At 30.0% G+C, this 19,232-nt stretch overlaps 1 protein-coding gene across 6 annotated transcripts in view; it reads right to left on the bottom strand.

Annotated features, from left to right (window-relative positions):
- The window catches only part of LOC122630487 (serine/threonine-protein phosphatase 2B catalytic subunit 2-like), a 184,822-nt gene that overhangs the window by 117,397 nt on the left and 48,193 nt on the right, over window positions 1-19,232 (bottom strand). For all 6 annotated transcript variants that reach the window (XM_043815020.1, XM_043815022.1, XM_043815019.1 and 3 more), the window contains exon 2: window positions 3,094-3,297. In XM_043815020.1, coding sequence (XP_043670955.1) covers window positions 3,094-3,297 — 204 coding nt within the window. The remainder of the gene's footprint in view (window positions 1-3,093; window positions 3,298-19,232) is intronic.

The raw sequence follows: 19,232 nt of genomic DNA, 5'->3' as shown, positions 1-19,232 counted from the left end.
GGATTATTATTTTAAGCATAGCTTTCCTCTTTTTATTTTTATTTGTTTATTTACTTAGTTTTTTTCCTTTTCTTTTTTTTCCTTTTCTTTTTTTTTCTTTTTTTTTTTAAGGACTTCTCATAACGAAATTTAGCAATTTTTTTTTTCAAACGAATTTTTCGTAATAGAAAGTTATCGATTTTTTTTTTTTTGTCAATACCTTTTCGGCGAAAATTCATCAATCTTTCTTTTAGTTTCATTTTCTTTTATTCTTAAGCGAAATTCCTCGAATTTTTAATATGTCTTTCTAATGACGTTTATTATCATTATTTCTTTTTTCTAATCATTTTTCGTAATGACACTTATTACTTGGTTAAAAATCAAAAAGAAATTGAAAAGGAAAAAGCTAGAAGGAAAGAAAGAGAAAGTATAGCAATAAACGAGCGTAAATAATTAATTCGATTTATTCGAAACTGAAATGAAAGTTTCACGTCGGCTTAATAAATATATCACGAATCGAGTAAATTAAATTTGGTTTTCTTATTAAGTAATATTCTCACGTAGGTACGTGTATGTGCGAATCGAGCTGCATGATTAACGAGTCACGACTTTACGGTTATCCAACTACGGCTGTTGTGCATTACCGATTACCGACTTAACGTTGCGAAACAAGTCGTCAAAGAGAAAGGAACAAATTTAATAGATAGAACGAGTGGTTCTGTGGTGATCTCACAAGATAAAGCGAATTACAAAAAAAAAAAAGAACAGAAAAAAAGAACCGAAAAAAAAACATCAAAAAAGAAAGAATATACGATTAAGAAACTTATACGTCGAAAGTGATTTATCTCGAGCGAATTAATACTGTATCAAAAAATGTATATACTTACATATGTATGTATACACAGCAACGTACACATGTAGACGGTATGAATTTGTTATTAGGTCGTTAAAATACAAGATTATGTCGTAAATAATGCACATTAAAAATCTTTTGCTAATCGCTAATGATCGATGCTATATAGATATACAAAAAAAAAAAAAATCGTTCGTTAGAGAGAAGAAAAAAAGCGTGAAAAAAAAATAGAAAGAAAAAGGAGGAAGAAAAAAATATTGACTCTCGCGTATCTCGAAAAAGGTCAGAAGTAAAAAGAGAGAGAGAGAGAGAGAGAGAGAGAGAGAGAGAGAGAGAGAGAGAGAGAGAGAGAGAGAGAAAATAAGTGAAGAAAAAAAATTTTAACGTGCACTTTGTTAATGACGTCAGGGACGTGCAAATTTTTTTTATTAAAATTTTATTATAACTTCAAACAGTCGAGAGATATTTGTTCGGACATCACACGCGTGTGTGTCTGTGTGTGTGTGTGTGTGTGTGTCCCTTAGAAAGAATGCTTATGTGTTTGTAACTTTTTTTCACTGTAAAAAGAACGAGAAAACGTGCACGTGACAGACACACGGTTGCCTTCTGGCACGACGACAACGACGACGACGACGACGACTACGACGACGACGATGAATAAAAAAGGGACAAAAGATATGCGAGAGAGAGAGAGAGAGAAAGAGAGACAGAGAGAGAGAGAGAATCGCGGTCGAGAAACGACGTAGTTTGTCGAATACGAATCTGTATCGCGAGTCGACCGAGTTAAATCGTACTTGTATTTGTGCGAGCATTTTGTAATTATTATATAGGGTGAATAGGACCCCCAAAAGTTTCTAAATCGAAACTCTGTTGGAAAAAGAAAAAAAAATTCAATCACCCAAAAATTCTCCGGCCCCAAAAAAATAACAATTTAATTTTTACAATCACCTAAAACTTTTCTACCGCCCCTTTTTGTGTGTATTTTTCAAAAAAAAAAAAAATAAATAAAAATAAATAAATAACAAAGGGAGAAAAAAGTTTATATGAAATGTAAACATTTACGTGAATTTTGTAAAATTTGTAATTTTGTAATAGAGATCGATAGATTTATTTGATCTAATTACTCGAATTATTCGAATAAATCGATAATAATGTCTACGATTTTATTGATAAATTATTGTCCAAGTATATATTGTAAAATTATCATTTAAAAAAAAAAATTGTGTACGAAATAAGTTGAAAAAAAAAGAAAAAGGAAAGTAGAAAATAATTAAAAAAAAAAAAAAAAAAAAAAAAGAAACAATTAGGACAGACTGAGAATAAATTCTCTCTCTATTCTTTATAATTACAAAAAAAAAAGATTCATTGCAAATTTTTCAAGGTTTTTTGCTTCTAATAATATCGATCATGTTACCAAACTAAAATAAATCTAACATATGATAAAACGATTACCATATATACATACATAGTTGACAATTTATTTAAAAGATTTATTTAAAAAATATATTTATAAGATATATGTATGTATGTATGTATATATATACACTCTATATGAAAAAAAAAAATAAAAAAATAAAAAATAGCTGAGTTACTGCATATTGTTAACATCTGTGAAATAAATTCATTCATATATGGATCATCACGAACGTGACTGAAATGAGGCTGAAAATCTGGACCAGATCCGGTTACGCTTGTGATCGATGGACTCACTCGTTCACTCACTTACATCATCATATAAACGAAGCTACGTATATTTAACATATGTTCGATTCTTAACGCACACATTGTCGATCGACTTTGTTATATACAAAAATTAATAACGTCTTTCTAAACTAATAACGTTGATTATAAACTATCAATAATTAAATTTTATAAAGTCCTTATTAAGGTATTAAAAATTCAAAAAAAAAAATTCCTTACGATATATATATATATATATATACTCTATATTTTATTAAAAATAACTGAACAATTTATTCAATTTATAAAAAAAGAATAACAATCTAAAATCAAAATTAAGTACGTAAACGCATTGATACCGAATGGGATAAATAATATCATAAATAATGGCTGAACAAAATGTTATTAATATTGTAATACGAACGTAAGTTACGTGAATTGTATGTATGTATAAAAAAAACACTAATAAATAAATATATATATATATATTAATTTATAAATTATTGAAATATTTATAAATTAAATAAATGTTTGAATATGAACGAAATATTTATAATTATTTATAAATTATTGAAACTTACCGGTTACCGGTGCTTCAATATCGATCATTGTCTTCTCCGAGCGTAAAATGGCGGCACCATCATTGACTATACGAAGGGCCGCAGCTTCGTCGATTCTACCTTCGAGAGTGAAGTGTTGCTTGAGGACTTCCGGTCTCGGCCGATCCGTTCCCGAATCAAAGACCTCAGCCACTGTCAGCTTGTGCGACGGTGGAAAGAGTACATCTACGATGAAATACAAAAAAAAAAAAGGAACAAATTAAAAATCAGCAAAATCAGACGTTTCTAATCGTAATTCTATTTTCAGTTTTTTCTTTTTTTTTTTTTTATTCTATCTCTCGTTCGAAAAAAGTATTCAAGAGACGTATTCAAAAAAATGATTTTAAAAATGGTTCTTCTTTTTAAGTGACAAACTTTTGTTATCTTTGTTGTTTCTTTTTTCTTCGACCAATTTCTTTGTAACTCGGATAATTTTATTATTCTTTGCTTCAACAAATTTGAAATGTCGAAGAAATAGACGAATAAAAATTTGTTCTTTTAATAATTTTTGTATTATTAATGTATCGTTTAAACACGACGTAATCGTGATGTTCACTGATAATGTTACAAATTGTCTATTGCAATTAATAATTTATATATATATATATATATATATATATATATAAATTATTAATTCAAATTTCAATCGAGCAGTAACAAAAAAAGATATATATTAATGTAGAAAAAATAAACACGTAACAATGATGGATATCATATGTTAATACAATATAATTATTTAATAATATACGAATTGATTCACCTTCCCTATTTACACTAGAAACAATTTGCAATTAAAATTGACCCAAATGTTTCTATCGACATTTACTCCCCACGTTATTTATGAAAGTGCAATATCGAGAATGCATAATGCAATTTATATAATATAATAACGTTCATTCAAATGTATCATTATTTGAATAATTTTACGAACTTATATACATACATATATATATATATGTGTGTATATATAAAATATAATAATAATATATAAATATATAAATATAAAATATATATAAATATATATATATATATTGTACATGTACATATATACATACATATATATTATCGATCGAATAATAATACTACTATCATCCATATCGCACGAACACTTCCAAAAAATTTTTTCGAATAATTATAATTAAATAAAATAATTAATATAGTCCTCACGAATAAACTGTGTTTAATACAGATAAAACTTGTGTAACGGGATATCATAGATAAATATTCATTAGATAATACGAATACGAATCGTATCTTCCGAATGATTTAGATCATCTAAACGATAAATAGATTATAAATAATGTTTTGCATAAATATTTGTAATACGATATAACACCTATATAAAAAATGGAATAGAACAACGTTCGCGAGAGGGAATTTGTCCTTACAAAAGAAATTTATCTACGAAACTCGTATAAAATAAACAAACACGCGTGTTAATAATCTTTAGATAAACATTTATTCTATATGTATGCATGTATGCATGTACGTACGTATATATGTAAGAAACAGAACAAGTTGCGACGATTGTTCTACGTTGAAATTTACGTACGAACTTGTATATAAAACATATACACACGTACGTACATAGAAACAGAAAGGGAGAGAGAGAGAGAGAGAGAGAGAGAGAGAGAGAGAGAGAGAGAGAGAGAGAGAGAGAGAGAAGGATGCATATCCACAGAAATTCACGAGTGTACACAAAGAACTCACATAAACGTATAAATACATCTCTACGTGGTAGAACAAAGGTCGGTACAAAACCAAATCTTCCCAGGTAACGTTAAAAATTTAATTAGAAAAAATCTTTGAAATTTTTTTTAAACCAATCATAATTAACACCCCTTATTAACATTCCTCTCTTCGTTAGGCAAATTATCAAACCTTTCACGAACCTAGCATTTTTTTTTTTTTTTTTTTTTTTTTTTTTTTAATGAAACCACATTAGTCTAAAATCGCGAGATCTAAAAGGAAATCTCGAAAGAAAATTTCTCTCTTAGAAAAAAAAAAAAAAAAGAAAAGAAAAGAAAAAAGAGAGAGAGATCAAGACGGTTAAAAATTTTTCGTTCACCCTGTATAAATAAAGAAAGCTAATACAGCGTTGTATCGATAAGCTCTCTACATTGAATGTAACAAGGAACCAGTGGTATACCAGCTACGAATCAGTATCTAATCTTGAATGGAGTTCACTTTTTTTTTCTTTTTTTTTTTTTCTTTAAACCACCTACCGTTTATCGTGGTTTGCATTTTCTAAGGAGATATCTATTGTGCGCAAAAAGAGAGAGAGAGAGAGAGAGAGAGAGGGAGAGAGAGAGAAAGAGACTATTAACAGAGATCCGTAATACCGTGTTTAACCGTTGTTTACCCTGCCGCTGAAATTAACCGGAGAAACGCAAACGTTTGTTAGAACGAACGTTTTGAGTACGTTGCACTCTTTCTAGGACAAAGAATATGCTGCTACCGGCTAGTAGTACGTGTACGTATATATTTCTCTCTCTTTCTCTCATCTATCTCTCTTCTACCCTCTTACCACCCCTCTTTAGCGTCTCCGCAAACCCTCCTACGTCGCTTTTATGCATAACGCCGCAGCAAATTGCATGGCTTTTCAACCCGAATAAGATGTTCGCGTGTAAACGCGACGCCGATGCAACGTGACGTCGTTAAAACGTTATTAGAAAAAAAAAAGAAGAAAAATAAAGGGTAGAAAGAGAGAGAGAGAGAGAGAGAGAGAGAGAGAGAGAGAGAGAGAGAGAAATAACTAACCCTGTTACGGTTCTATTCTATCGTAGATATCATGTTCGTATGCGATAAAATACCTTTGAAAATGAGTGAGAATGTCTCTCTCTCTCTCTCTCTCTCTCTGTGTGTGTGTGTGTATGTGTGTAGTGTTAAATCGAGGATACAACTCTAACGAAGATATATAAGTGTGTGAAACGAATTTGATACACTTTGATGTGAACTAAACGAGCAACATATCTTTTTTTACTTTGTATTAAACGTATGATATATATATATATATATATATATATATATATATATATATATATACACACACACACGTGTGTATATCTATTCATACATATTTTATATATACGTACGTGTATGTATGTGTGTATATTTTTTATCGTTTATACATATGAATCATGCACGATGCATTTTTATTATTTACATATAATTGGCTTTATACTATCAATTATAATATATTTGATATATATATATATTTTTTTTCCAAATATTAAACACACTTCTAACGCATTGATATCTTTTGTATTTATTTATAAATCCAATGAAAACGAAAAAAAAGAAGAAAGAGAGGAAAAAATAGATAAAAAATAAAAAATTGGTAGAGTTTTTTCAATACAGATAACTACACAAACTGTATATGTACTCTATTACTTCTATATGAAATCAAAAAAAAAAAAAAAAAACGAACGAAAAAAGAAAAGAAAATGAAAATAAAAACAAAAACAAGAACAAAAAAAAAGAAAGAAAAAAATGTAGGAAGACCTGGTCTAGCCCTATCATAAATGACAGGTACACGTCTCCCTCTTCGATTTTGAAAAGCTTTGGTAATTCGCATCAACTCTTTCATGTCGGACACCGAAGACTGTTTGATCCTCTTCGGGGTAGATGTTTTTATCTTCGATTTGATATGTTCCTTTGAACTAGGTCGCCATTTTTTTTCGACAGGATACTCAGCCGACGAACACGACACAGCGGACGAACGTTTTCGATTATTCGTTTGAATTGATCGACGAGGATCGATCGGTGAATTGTTATTAAGAAAAACATCATCTACGGATTCATTCTCAACTTTTATCTCGTTTTTAATAAAACATTCAACATTTTCCTTGGGAAATAATATCTCGTTGTTCGAATCTTTGAACGAATTAACATCTACGATATTAGAATTGATTTTATCTTCGTAATCCTCGAACATATTATCCGACAAATCTTTCATCTTGTAAGTATTACCCGTCGGTTTTTTAACACAAGGTAATTTTGCAGAATCACCAAAGATTTTGTAACGACCCCGATGAGATTCCTCTTTTTGAATCTTTCGTTTGTTCATCGATGATTTCATCAATAGGTAAACCATTGCCGATGTTTCCGTTCGTTCCGGTGACGGTGATTTTTCTTTTACGATCTTTGCCTAAATCGTTTGTTATTTTATATTAATTTTTTTTTAGATGTATTATTCAATTATTAATATTTTTATAATACAGAAATTATACGTACATACATAATATGTGTGTGTGTGTGTGTGTGTGTGTGTGTATGTACCGTAAGAACAGATACTTAAAAAAAAAAAAAAAAAAAAACGAATTTAGAATTTTAGAAATCTCACCATTCTTGGTGAATCCAATCTACGTGGGATCCTCATCGCGTTCCATTTTTGATGAAAGTTCGTAAACATGTCGAATAATTAATTATTTTCAAACTTTCTGAATTTTTTATCCTACTCTTTTGTTCATTTATTCTTCCTCTCTTTACTATTTTTTCGTTTCTTTTCTCTTCTCCCCTCCCTTTGTATTTACACTAAACGTCGCGATATTTAGTTTGTTTAAAAACGTACAGTTAATAAAAATTAATTAAGTCGATAATATTTAAATGACAAAAAAACGAGAATGGAACTATTGGAGATTTGTTGAAATAATATAAAATAACACACTTATAATCCGTAATTTACATTTACGATTATTCTAATAATAATATTTAATACGAAAGATGATATATTAGAATTAAATATGTATATACGTGATATATAAGTTCGTTCGTTCGTCCGATATCATTGAAATACGAAATGAAACTAACTACCGACTATTCTCCTCTGTTACCTTGTGTTTATATCCTTTAGAAACGACAACGCGTCTTTGTATTTAAAGTCCTTGGATAAATAATTTCAAGGGTGACCTTTATTATTGTTGATCGTTCAAAAATTATACGTAGATATACAATATTAGTATATACATCGAACGAACGAATCTGTGATAAGAGAATTTGTATTATAACAATCAAAATTTCTATTTAAGATATATTCTATTTAATCACAAATTTTATATTAAAGAATATATGTATATATAATATTATTCTTTTCTAATTTATTTTAATTAGATAACCTGATCTAATAAAACAATTAAATAGGAAATAATTTTAATCAAAAATTATATGACTATTAAAACATATATATATATATATATATATATATACTTCTTTTTTCTTGTATTAATAATATCGTTACAAAAGTGAATAGCGATAATTTTAGAAAAATTAGAAATATCCAAATGAAATAGAAATAATTTCCTTTTTCTCTTTTCTTGGAATTCATGATTTACAAAAATATTATGACATAAGTACTTATACACTGTGACTGCAAAATTTTCATTTAATATCATTCCAGAAGGTACTCGTTAATCACACGTTATTTCATTTAATTAATTTCGATAGAATTGTGAAAGACCTACTCGATGATATGGTATCTATTCGACTGATAAATTTCATTCAGAACAGTCGATTAATCGAATAGCACTTCCCGATGATTTATTTTCATTTGAAATGTATCTATATATATATATATATATATAGAAAATACTATAAAAGAAAAACGTCGGAAAAACAGTCAAAAGCTATTCAAATTTTTCGTCACCTCTTCTTCTTCTCTCTCTCTCTCTCTCTCTCTCCCTCTCTCTGTCTCTCGTACACATACGTATACGCACACTCACACATAGGCAGAGACAGAGACGTACGAATTTCTCGTGTCGTTGCCAAAAACGCGAGTATAAATAGGTTTTGTGACAAAAACAAGTGGACGTATCGTGTCCTGTCGAGTAGGCGTAAAATTTTTTAATCGGCTCGATGAACGAATTTCAAAGTATCATATATATATATATATATATATATATATATATATATATATATACACGTCTCTCTTTCTTTCTTTCTCTCTCTTTCTCTCTCTCTCTCTCTCTTTCTCATTCTCCTTTTTTCTCTGTGTTAAAAAAAAAAAAAAAAAAAAAAAAAAAAAGATGTAATATCTCAAAACGACAAATATTTGACTCGGACTATTTTTATAATAATAGATTCACATACATCTACTTACTTACACGTACGCGTCATATATTGACCCTGTCTGTCACATGTTATTTCGTACAAGAATTCGAAAAAAAAAAAAAAAAAAAAGAAAAAAGAAATAAAAAGACGATCTTATTCATTTATATTTAGTTCCCATTATACTTTTCCTTTCTTTAATGAAACACACTTCGATTCGCCTTTGACAAGGATATAACGGAAAAAGAGAAAAAAGAACAATAATGGAAAAAACAAAATGAAAGATACAAAATGAAAGAGCAAAAATTAATTCTTCGTGCGCGATAGATAAATAAATAAAATACTAATCTATCGTTCGATATTATTGTCGTGAACGAGATTTGTCGTGAAAAAAAAAAAAAAAAGGAAAAAAAAAGAAAAGAAAAAAAAATTCCCTTACTCTTTCTCGATGCCATCATTCTCAGCTTCGTTCTAACTCAAACAACATGATTCAATAGAAAAGTGAAAGAGAGCGAGAGAGAAATAGAAAGAAAAAAAGAGGAAAAGAGAAAGAGAAAGAGAGAGAGAGAGAGAGAGAGAGAGAGAGAGAAAAAGTCAATTGAACGAGTTCTATACAATCGTAAAAAAGTTATCGTCCGAAATCAAAATTACATTTTTCCTATGGAGAGGAAAATGAATAGAAAAAAAAAAGGAAAAAAGACAAAAAAAAGAACAAAAGCAAAGAAAAAAAAGAATCAAGAAAAGAAAGGAAGGAAACTATCGACCAATTATAGTTACACCTATTGTGTAACAACGAATCCCGATAAATTTCGAAATTTCGAACTAATATCGACTGTGAAATAGAAAGAGAAAGAAAGAGACAGAGAGAGAGAGAAAGAGAGAGAGAGAGAGAGAGAATGGCAATGAATAGCTTTATCAAACGATACCATAGAACATAATTTCTTATCACATTTATCATGTTATCGATAATAATCGAGGTTAATAGGTAATCGGAGTATAGCTAAAATGTAAATGCAAAACGCGAAGCAAAATCAAATTGACCGATCATTCGATAGGAGTATTGTGATTGCATGAATGTGTATCGTTAATAAAATCTCGTCGATTGTATAAATTTATTAATCGATTAGCTATTAGATATTCTCGCATTTCGTATCAAATCGATCGATAAAAAATCGATAGATCGATCAATCGGAATAAAAGTTCCTAGGTGATTGCATTATAAAAATCAATTGCTCGCTTTTCGAGACGCAATTTTCGCTTTTCCGGCTTGCGATTGAATTCGATAGTTCCACGATTTGAAAATCGATAAAAAAAAAAAAAAAAAAAAGAAAAGAAAAAAAACAGAAACAAAAAAGTGGCACTCTCGTCTTATAGAAACTCGAGAACGAGTTGACTTCGAATTGCAATAAAATTTTACCATTTACGAGAATCAAAAGAGAAGAAATAAAAAGAAATAAAAAAGAAAATGGTTTTAAATGAGCTTTAAATGAGTTTTTTTTAGAATAACATTTAGCAAAGGTCGAAAGTCATTCCTGGAGATTCTTGGATCTTCTTAGTCAAATAACAAAAAAAAAAAAAGAAAAAACAGAAAAACACAAGAAGAAAATAAACGAAAATAAATGGAAAAAGAAAAAAAAAATTGGAGGTCAATCGCGTTTAAACAAGATGGGTATCCCGTTTAAAAAGAATAGGGGATTTAAAAGTAAAACATCGAGATCTGTTAACGAAGAGTGTTGATAAAGCGTAGAGAGACAATTACAAAAGTTAAATAATCGTTAAAGAGAAAATTAATGAGAAGACGAAGTAATACTTCGATTCTGTCGATTCTCGTTAACGTACTCATTAATTCCATTGGAAGGGGTTGCTGATAATGGCGGTATCGAAAGTTACAGTCGATTTTTCTTTTCCGGAGAGGGGGAGATAGAAAGGTGGAGGGGGTATCGATACGTTAGAGAGGGGAAGAGAAAGATGAAAGGAGAGAGGGGAAATCTATTTTCTAACACGTAAATCCACGATAATTGAGGGAACGCTGCAAATAGTTTAGACGATTTATACTCGCACTAACGGTGATGGTAATAGTAGTAATAATAGTAGTAATAGTAGTATTAGTAGTAATAGTAGTAGTAGTAGTAGTAAAGGTAAACGTAAATCCGAACTGTCGTTGACACGAAACGCAATCGTGGTGTATAATCCTTTTAAAGCTTCATTAGAACTCGACCAAACCGTTCACGAACCCTCTTTCTCCCTTCTCCCATCCGTCCCCCCTCCCTCTGTGCAATTAGCTTTACCATTGTCAATGTGTGCGTTGGATTAAAGGACGCACCTACGGTACCAACTTCCTAATACCTAATTTACTCGATATTCAAAGTGCCGATACCATTGTAAGTATGTATGTATGTATGTATGTATGTATGTATGTATGTATGTATGTATGTATGTATGCATGTATGTATCTCACCGGCCATACCTACGATTCCGATGTGTTAAATGTTAATGTTAAACGCTATCGAAAAAATATTCTGATAATTAAAGATTCTATGAGAAATTAAATCGAAGAGAGAGAGAGAGAGAGAGAGAGAGAGAGAGAGAGAGAGAGAGAGAGAGAGAGAGAGAGAGAGAGAGAGAGAGAGGTATTATAGGAGTGCAATGCGACAATGTGCGAGTGGATGAAATTGAGGATGAAAAAGGAAAATCGGATTCGACCAATTCGAGAATGTAAATGATGTAAAACAAGTTCGAGACCCTACTCTCCCACGCACGTTTTAATTACAATCGATTATTTTATTTTAAATAAATGTTAAGCAAATATGTACGTAAACCGAGCTTGATTTTCTATTTAAAATATTCAAATAATTATATATATGGAGTGTAAAAAAAAACAATGAACTAATAAACTTCCTAATTAAAGATACTAATAATTAAAATTGTTTTTCGTTAATAAAGAAATTTATTTATAAAATAATATAATAAAAAATAGATCATCGATCATCGATAACCCAATATTTCGACATACATATACCGATATTACCCAACTATTATATATATGTATATGTATATATATATATATATATATATACACACACACACCTACTTAAGTATATAACTAAAAATATTTCAACTCGACTAAACGGTTTCATTGAATTTTCTCTATATAAAAAAATAAACGAAATAATAATAAAAAATAATATCGTGATATCACTTTGAATAGGCATATCTATGTTTAAGAACAATTTAACGAAAAACGATATAATGTAAGAAAGATCGTCGTGTGTGTGTATACATGTATCTGCATTTTTTTAAGGACTTTTATAAGAAAGGGCAAAGGGAAAGGAGGAAGGCAAGAACGATCGAATCGCGACGTTATATAACGAAATCGAGAGAGTTTAAGGGACGCACAAAGATGGCCATCGGACTTTTCAGAAATACTTTTGTAAAGAGTTCTGGTTAGAGAAAAAAGATAATAGAGATAAGGTAAGGTAGATAAAGGTAGAGATAGAAAAAGAGGAATTTATATATATATATATATATATATATATATATATATATATGTAGAGAGAGAGAGAGAGAGAGAGAGAAAGAAGAATATGATAGAGAATTGGCAGGAAGCCAATCAGAAATGCTTTGTCACTCTGCCATTACTACCACTACTACTACTACTAACATTACTACTACTATTACCACTACCATTACTGCTGTTACATATACTCTACATAACAGATGTGACAGAACTATACATAACAAAGTGCGGTAAGCTCAGATCAAATGGATTGATCGTTTGAACTGACAGACGGGTCGACAGGTGGTGGATGATCACCGATAATGTAATGTCAAGGAATTTCGTGTATTAAGGTATTCCAATCAACCCTCTTCCCCTATTCAATGAAAAGAGGCAGAGAGAAGAGAGAGGTTTTTTCTAATATGTCGTTTTCTCTTAATCGCTTTTCTCTCAGCTAATTCGATTGCAAAAACATTGCTACTGATTATTCTCATGGACTATAAAAATTTTTTAGTTGTTTTCCTTTTCCTTTGTTTCCTTTCTTTTTTCTACAAGTTTTTTATATAAATATATATAATTTTTCTGTAATGTCTATATATTCGATAAGAAAAAGAAAATAATTAAAAATTCGTACGTTAGAAGTCGATCAAAATAATCGTAGGGAGATAATAAACAGGGTAAATATCGTATAGTAAAATTGGAGAGTTAGAGAGTTAGATAACTGTTAGTTGTTGACTAAGGGTTTAACAGCCGTCAAGTAACTAGTTATCCATGCACCGTAGTAACTAATCGAACTAATACTAATCACGTTAATACGGTGCACAAAGATGATCATTAATTTTATGAAACGTCATGTTATTACACGCGTATACATACCTACATGCATACATGAATATATATACATATATATATTTTTTTTATAGGAAAATATAGATATGCGAATAGAAAAAAAAAAGATAAAAAACAAACCTAAAATTAACCGAACATGATAATTTCACAATTGACAAATTTACAATCTGTACGCACTGTTAAAATATAATTCCATTCACTGTTACCATAATAATACCTCTCCTAATTCTAATCCTAACAGAATATTTGATATTGAAAATCCTTCTAATTATTTATCGTTATAATCTCTCTCCTTCTATTCCTCCACCATCTACCTTATGCGTATTTACGTATTAGAAAGAAAAAAAGGAGAACAAAACAATCGATATTAATAAATACGGAAAGTTTATTTTATAGATAAGAGGTCAACGTTAGAGAAGAAGAAAAGTAAAAAAAAGAAAAAGAAAAAGAAAGAATAATTAAACAAAAAGAAAAAAAGATAATAGAAATGAGGAATCGAAAGAAACGTGATAGCGTTAGAACAATTAAACAGAAAACGAAATATGTTCTTTCTTTCTCTCTCTCTCTCTCTCTCTTTCTCTCTCTTTCAATATCTATCTACCCATCTATCCATCTGTCTAACACCGTTGCTTTATCGATAGATTCGTCGAATCTCAGTGTATCAGCAAGGAAAGAAGGAAGTAAAAAAAAAGAAAGAAGGAAAAAAGAAGAAAGAAAAGAAACGAAGGAAGAAAAAAGTGGGAGAAGGGGATGATACTTGTGCAGATAAGTTAACAGGGGCAGGCAGGTTTCAGATGGGGAGGAAAATAAAAAGAGAGATGATGAGAGAAATAAAGATAGAGAAAGAGAGAGAGAGAGAGAAGAGATATATATATTAAAAATGGATAGTAAAAAAAAAAGGAGAGGAGTAAAAGAAGAAGGATAGAAGGATGACGTGGTGTGTGTTAGGGGAAGAATAGTTGGAGTTAGAATGAAAACGACGAAGATGGAATGGAGTCACGAGGGATGGTCGAAGAAATATGAAGGGTGGAAGAGAAGAGCATGTAAAAAAAGAGAGAGGCAGAGAGAAAAAGAAAAAGAGAGAGAAAAAAAGAAAGAGAGAGGAAGAAAAGGAGAGTAAGTAAGTAAGTAAGTAAGTAAGTGAGTAAGTAAGTAAGTGAGTAAGTAAGAGGAAAAGAGAGATATGGGTCAGAGGATGGACCGGACGGAATATTGATCCGTGTAGCTCGCAATAGCAGCTGCCTATGCTGCACTGTGCCGGTGTGCCACAATTCCTCTGTCTTTCTGTACTTCTCTCTCTTTCTATCTATCATTCTCTCTATCATTCTCTCTATCATTCTCTCTCTCTCTCTCTCTCTCTCTCTCTCTCTCTCTCTCTCTCTCTCTCTCTCTCTCTCTCTCTTTCTCTCTATCTGAATCTTTCTCAGTCTTTTTCTCTCTTTCTCTATCATTCTTTCTCATTCTTTCTCACTTTTTTTCTGACTCTCTCTCTCTCTCTCTCTCTCTCTCTCTCTTTCTCTCTCTCTCTCTCTGTCTCTCTCTTTCAATGTGTTTCTAGCACTTTCTTTCACTCTAAAACTCGCTCTCGTTTCGTATCCACGTAAAGCAGATGCGCCTTGCTAAAAGTTTTACGAGTAAAGCTTTACGAGTATAAGCATTACCCTAGCTATCTAGCTAGCTAGTTAGATAGATAGATAGATAAATAGATAGATAGATAGATAGATAGATAGATAGATAGATCCATGCTGCGCATGAGCCTTTTACAGGGAGAAAAAAAGAAGGGAAGAATGAGAGAAAAAAGAAAAAAAAAAGAAGAAGCTACAAAAAAAAGACGCGTTTTCGTGCTTCTGCGGTTGAATAATTCTGCGTTAAAAACGTGCTGAACGTGGTAACCATTGAAATACTGTACAGACATACATACATGCATACATTTGTGTGTGTACATTCATAAACACCAATAAAAGTTATTATTTCGAAATGAATTTTTAATATATTTGCGAAACTCCAGAGATGATGATAATAATAATTAACTGTCTTTGTTTATCGTACTCTTTAATTTATTCATATCTAATTACGAATATATAATATGTAATTTTGCGAGATAATATAAGATTAATAATTGGATCTTATTAAAAGTTTTTTTTTTTTTTTTTTTTTTTTTTTTTTTTTTTTTTAACAAGACCAAAAAAAGATAAAATGATCACTTTTCTCTCTCTCTCCCTCTCTCTCTCTCGAGTACGTTCAACTTTTATTATTTTAGACGTGTATAACAAAAGGTTTCTTTTTCTCTCCTTTTTTTTTTTTTAAGTATTCTGGACAGTGAGAGCGATATAGATAACATTTGTCAGAACGCATAAGTGAATCTAATCTACTAATCAAATTTCACATACCTATTTTTACTTCATAAAAATTTTCTGGCAGAATATTTTTTTCTTTTTTCTTTTTTTCTTAAATCCCTGTAATTATTATTATTATTAATATTATTATACTTCTTTTTTGCATCTCATTTCTAATGACTCATCGACCATTTCCGTGGGTTTATTATATTATATAGATATAGTAGTAATAATGATTATTAATTATTGTTACTCTTATCATCATCATCGTTATCATCATCGTCATCATCATCATCATCGTTATCATCATCATCATCATTATTATCATTATTATTGTTATTATTATTATAAGCATAATATTCGAGTACCAAAGTTTGACAGAAACGAAGTGAAACTTTGAATAAACTTTCGTAATATTCTCTTGACAAATTCTCTTGAGTTAAACTTATACATATATATATCTACATATACATACATAAGTGTGCTATATTACAAGTAGTACGTAGTATATAAAATTATACTTCTCCCTCTCTCTCTATATATATATATTCTCTTTCTCTTTCTTTCTCTCTCTCTCTCTCTCTCTCTCTCTCTCTCTCTCTCTCTCTCTCTCTCTCTCTCTTTCTTTCGTATATAGATATTCGGATCCTGTGAATGAATTTCGTGCTTTACCATCCCACACAACAAATCATGAATGAGAAATACTCCATATTGATTGGTGTGTTTCGTAACTACGGACCGCATAGCATTCATCTCCACGTGACTATAAGCGTTCGGGATGTATCGCTCTATCAGTTACATTGTACGTGGTCAGTGAAACGACGACTATCACGATAAACTCTCTCTCTCTCTCTCTCTCTCTCTCTCTCTCTCTCTCTCTCCCTAATGTGTGTGTGTGTGTGTGTATGTGTGTGTGTATCAATCTGTCTCCAACATAGCTAACATAAGCTACTACGTTTTGCTTTCAGTCGCATGCCTGATCCATTACAAACCTAATCTCCCTTTTATAACTTCCTATTTAAAATATAATTAATTATATTATATAAATGTGGAACAAATGTCGAATCGAACAAAATCGATATGTGACAATAGAATATAATGTATGAAGTTTCGAATAATTTACAATGAATAATCTTAATTGAACATTATTGAAAATATGTTTGATAATTTATATTAGGATTTAAAAAAAAAAAAAGGATTAACAATATTAAATAATATGTATACTATATATGATATATATATATATGTAATTTATAAAAATCAATATTGAAAGAAAAATTGACGAAAGTGTTCGTCGATCGTAATAATCGTTTAAAAAATTTCTTTGTAAAAAATAAAAAATAAAAAAAAAACAAAAAATGGAAAGTTTCAGACAGTCAGCGAACGAAAAAAAGAAAAGAAAAAAGAAAACAAGTATTCGCAATTTGCATATCATTTGGAAAGAAATCCGAAGTAGGACATAAATAATATGCATACGTACATGTATACGTTTACATGCATGCCCAACACAACGTTGGATATATGTATATATACATATATATTTATTATATCTACATATGCATTTATGTATCTATGTATTTACCAGAAGGTGAACGCAATTATTCCAGTCGAGCTTTTCTCGTAAAGCTCGTTTCGTTTTTCATTGCAACGCGTGTTGCGTTGCTGCATCTGAGGACGTGAGCTCGTAATGAAACGCACGTTTGCATAAATTGCACCTTCGTTTTCTCTTTTCCTTTTTTTCTTTCTCTTTCTCCTTCTTTTCTCTCTGTTTTTTTTTTCTTTTTTTTTTGCATTTTCCTTTCATTTTCTGACCATCACGCTGCTGTCTCTGCTACAGACAACCGACCAATAAGTTTCTACGTAGAACGAGCAAAAGTTTCCAAGCGAACAAAGAATTTTTACAAAGCTATTTTTTATGCAATATTTGCTACGTGAAAAAAAAAATATATATATAAAAAGAGAGAAAAGGAATTAGCCTAAGAGTATAATTTTGTAATGTCGCATTAAGAACCCCATAGAAAATTTATTTCTTACGTTAAATTCGATAACACGCGAAGGAAGAACAAACCTCCGAACTCGACGATTTTTAATTTGACATTGTTTATGTTTCTATCGTTCAAAACAAAAAAAAAATAAAAAAAAGTAAGTTCGTTTAACACAGACACGTGTCAATTTTAATGTCACTTTTAAAAAAATACATTTTTTTGCAACGTTAAAAATTATCTGCTGGATTTGAAGAAAATGTTTCTCGAAGAATGAAACCAACGATGTCTCTCGTTAGTTCTTTTCTATTTTTCAAAAAATAAGTTCACCTAATAAATGCAAACGAATATTTTTTCATTTTATTTTTTTCTCTCGTAAATAGCGACACGAAACTCTTTGATACTCGTCTCAACAATAATGGTCTTTTTTTTTTGTAATATCACGAATTTTTTTGTTTTTATTTGTTTGTTTTTTTTTTTTTGTTTTTTTTTTTCCCCCAATGACATTTGTATGAATTCATTAAAATCAAGCATCGCGTCGTGCATGAAGTCAATGGAAATTTAAAATTTATTTGATAACACTGTATACTACATACGTACGTTATGTACATATGTATACATGTATTTACGTACGTACATTTATTGTATTTATGCGTTCGACTGCAAGCTCACTCGACGAAAATGAATTGACACTTGAAAATAAAGCGGATATAATATTTGTGAAACGTAATCTCGTACATTCTTTATGTTGTATATTGTCTGATAGAAAGCATAAATCTTCTTTGATGTCATTCAAAATATTAATTATTATTGAAAACTAAAATAATGAAAAGACGTATACGCGTATAGTAATCAAAATGTCGTATAACAGTTGAAAACATCATTCGGTCGTATTTTTTTTTCTTTTATCTTTTCGTAGAAAAAATTTTAATTGGAAGCAACGAAATTGCACTATACAAGAAACAATAGTTTCGTTTTCCTATAAACATGTTTTACAAAAAAAATTTTTTACAAATAAAAAGTTATAAAAAAAAGCTCTCGACTCGATCAAAATTTTACTATCATCCGATTATTTAGAAAAAATATTGCAATATTTTTATTAAAAAAAAAAAAAAAAAAAAAAAAAAAAAAAAGAAGAAGAAGAATATAAAACTTTTCCCTAAACAAGTAGAATCGCACGATCAATTAATTAATTCTACTCTTGTAAACAATCACAATGAAACGTCCAATGGATTAAAAGAAGAGTGATTTTCAAAATCAAATGGATATTGAAAATTCATTACGTTTAATTATCACGGAATAATAAACTATTGCTTGACAATCTTTTAACTGAGATCATAATCATCATCATGATCATTATCATCATTATCATTAGCATTATCATCGAAACAGAATAATATTGGATTGGCCGAT

Source organism: Vespula pensylvanica, chromosome 7 (assembly GCF_014466175.1).
Source record: "Vespula pensylvanica isolate Volc-1 chromosome 7, ASM1446617v1, whole genome shotgun sequence".
NCBI lineage: Eukaryota > Metazoa > Arthropoda > Insecta > Hymenoptera > Vespidae > Vespula > Vespula pensylvanica.
The sequence above is the reverse complement of the archived record's forward strand: the minus strand, read 5'-3'. Positions and strand labels throughout refer to the sequence as shown.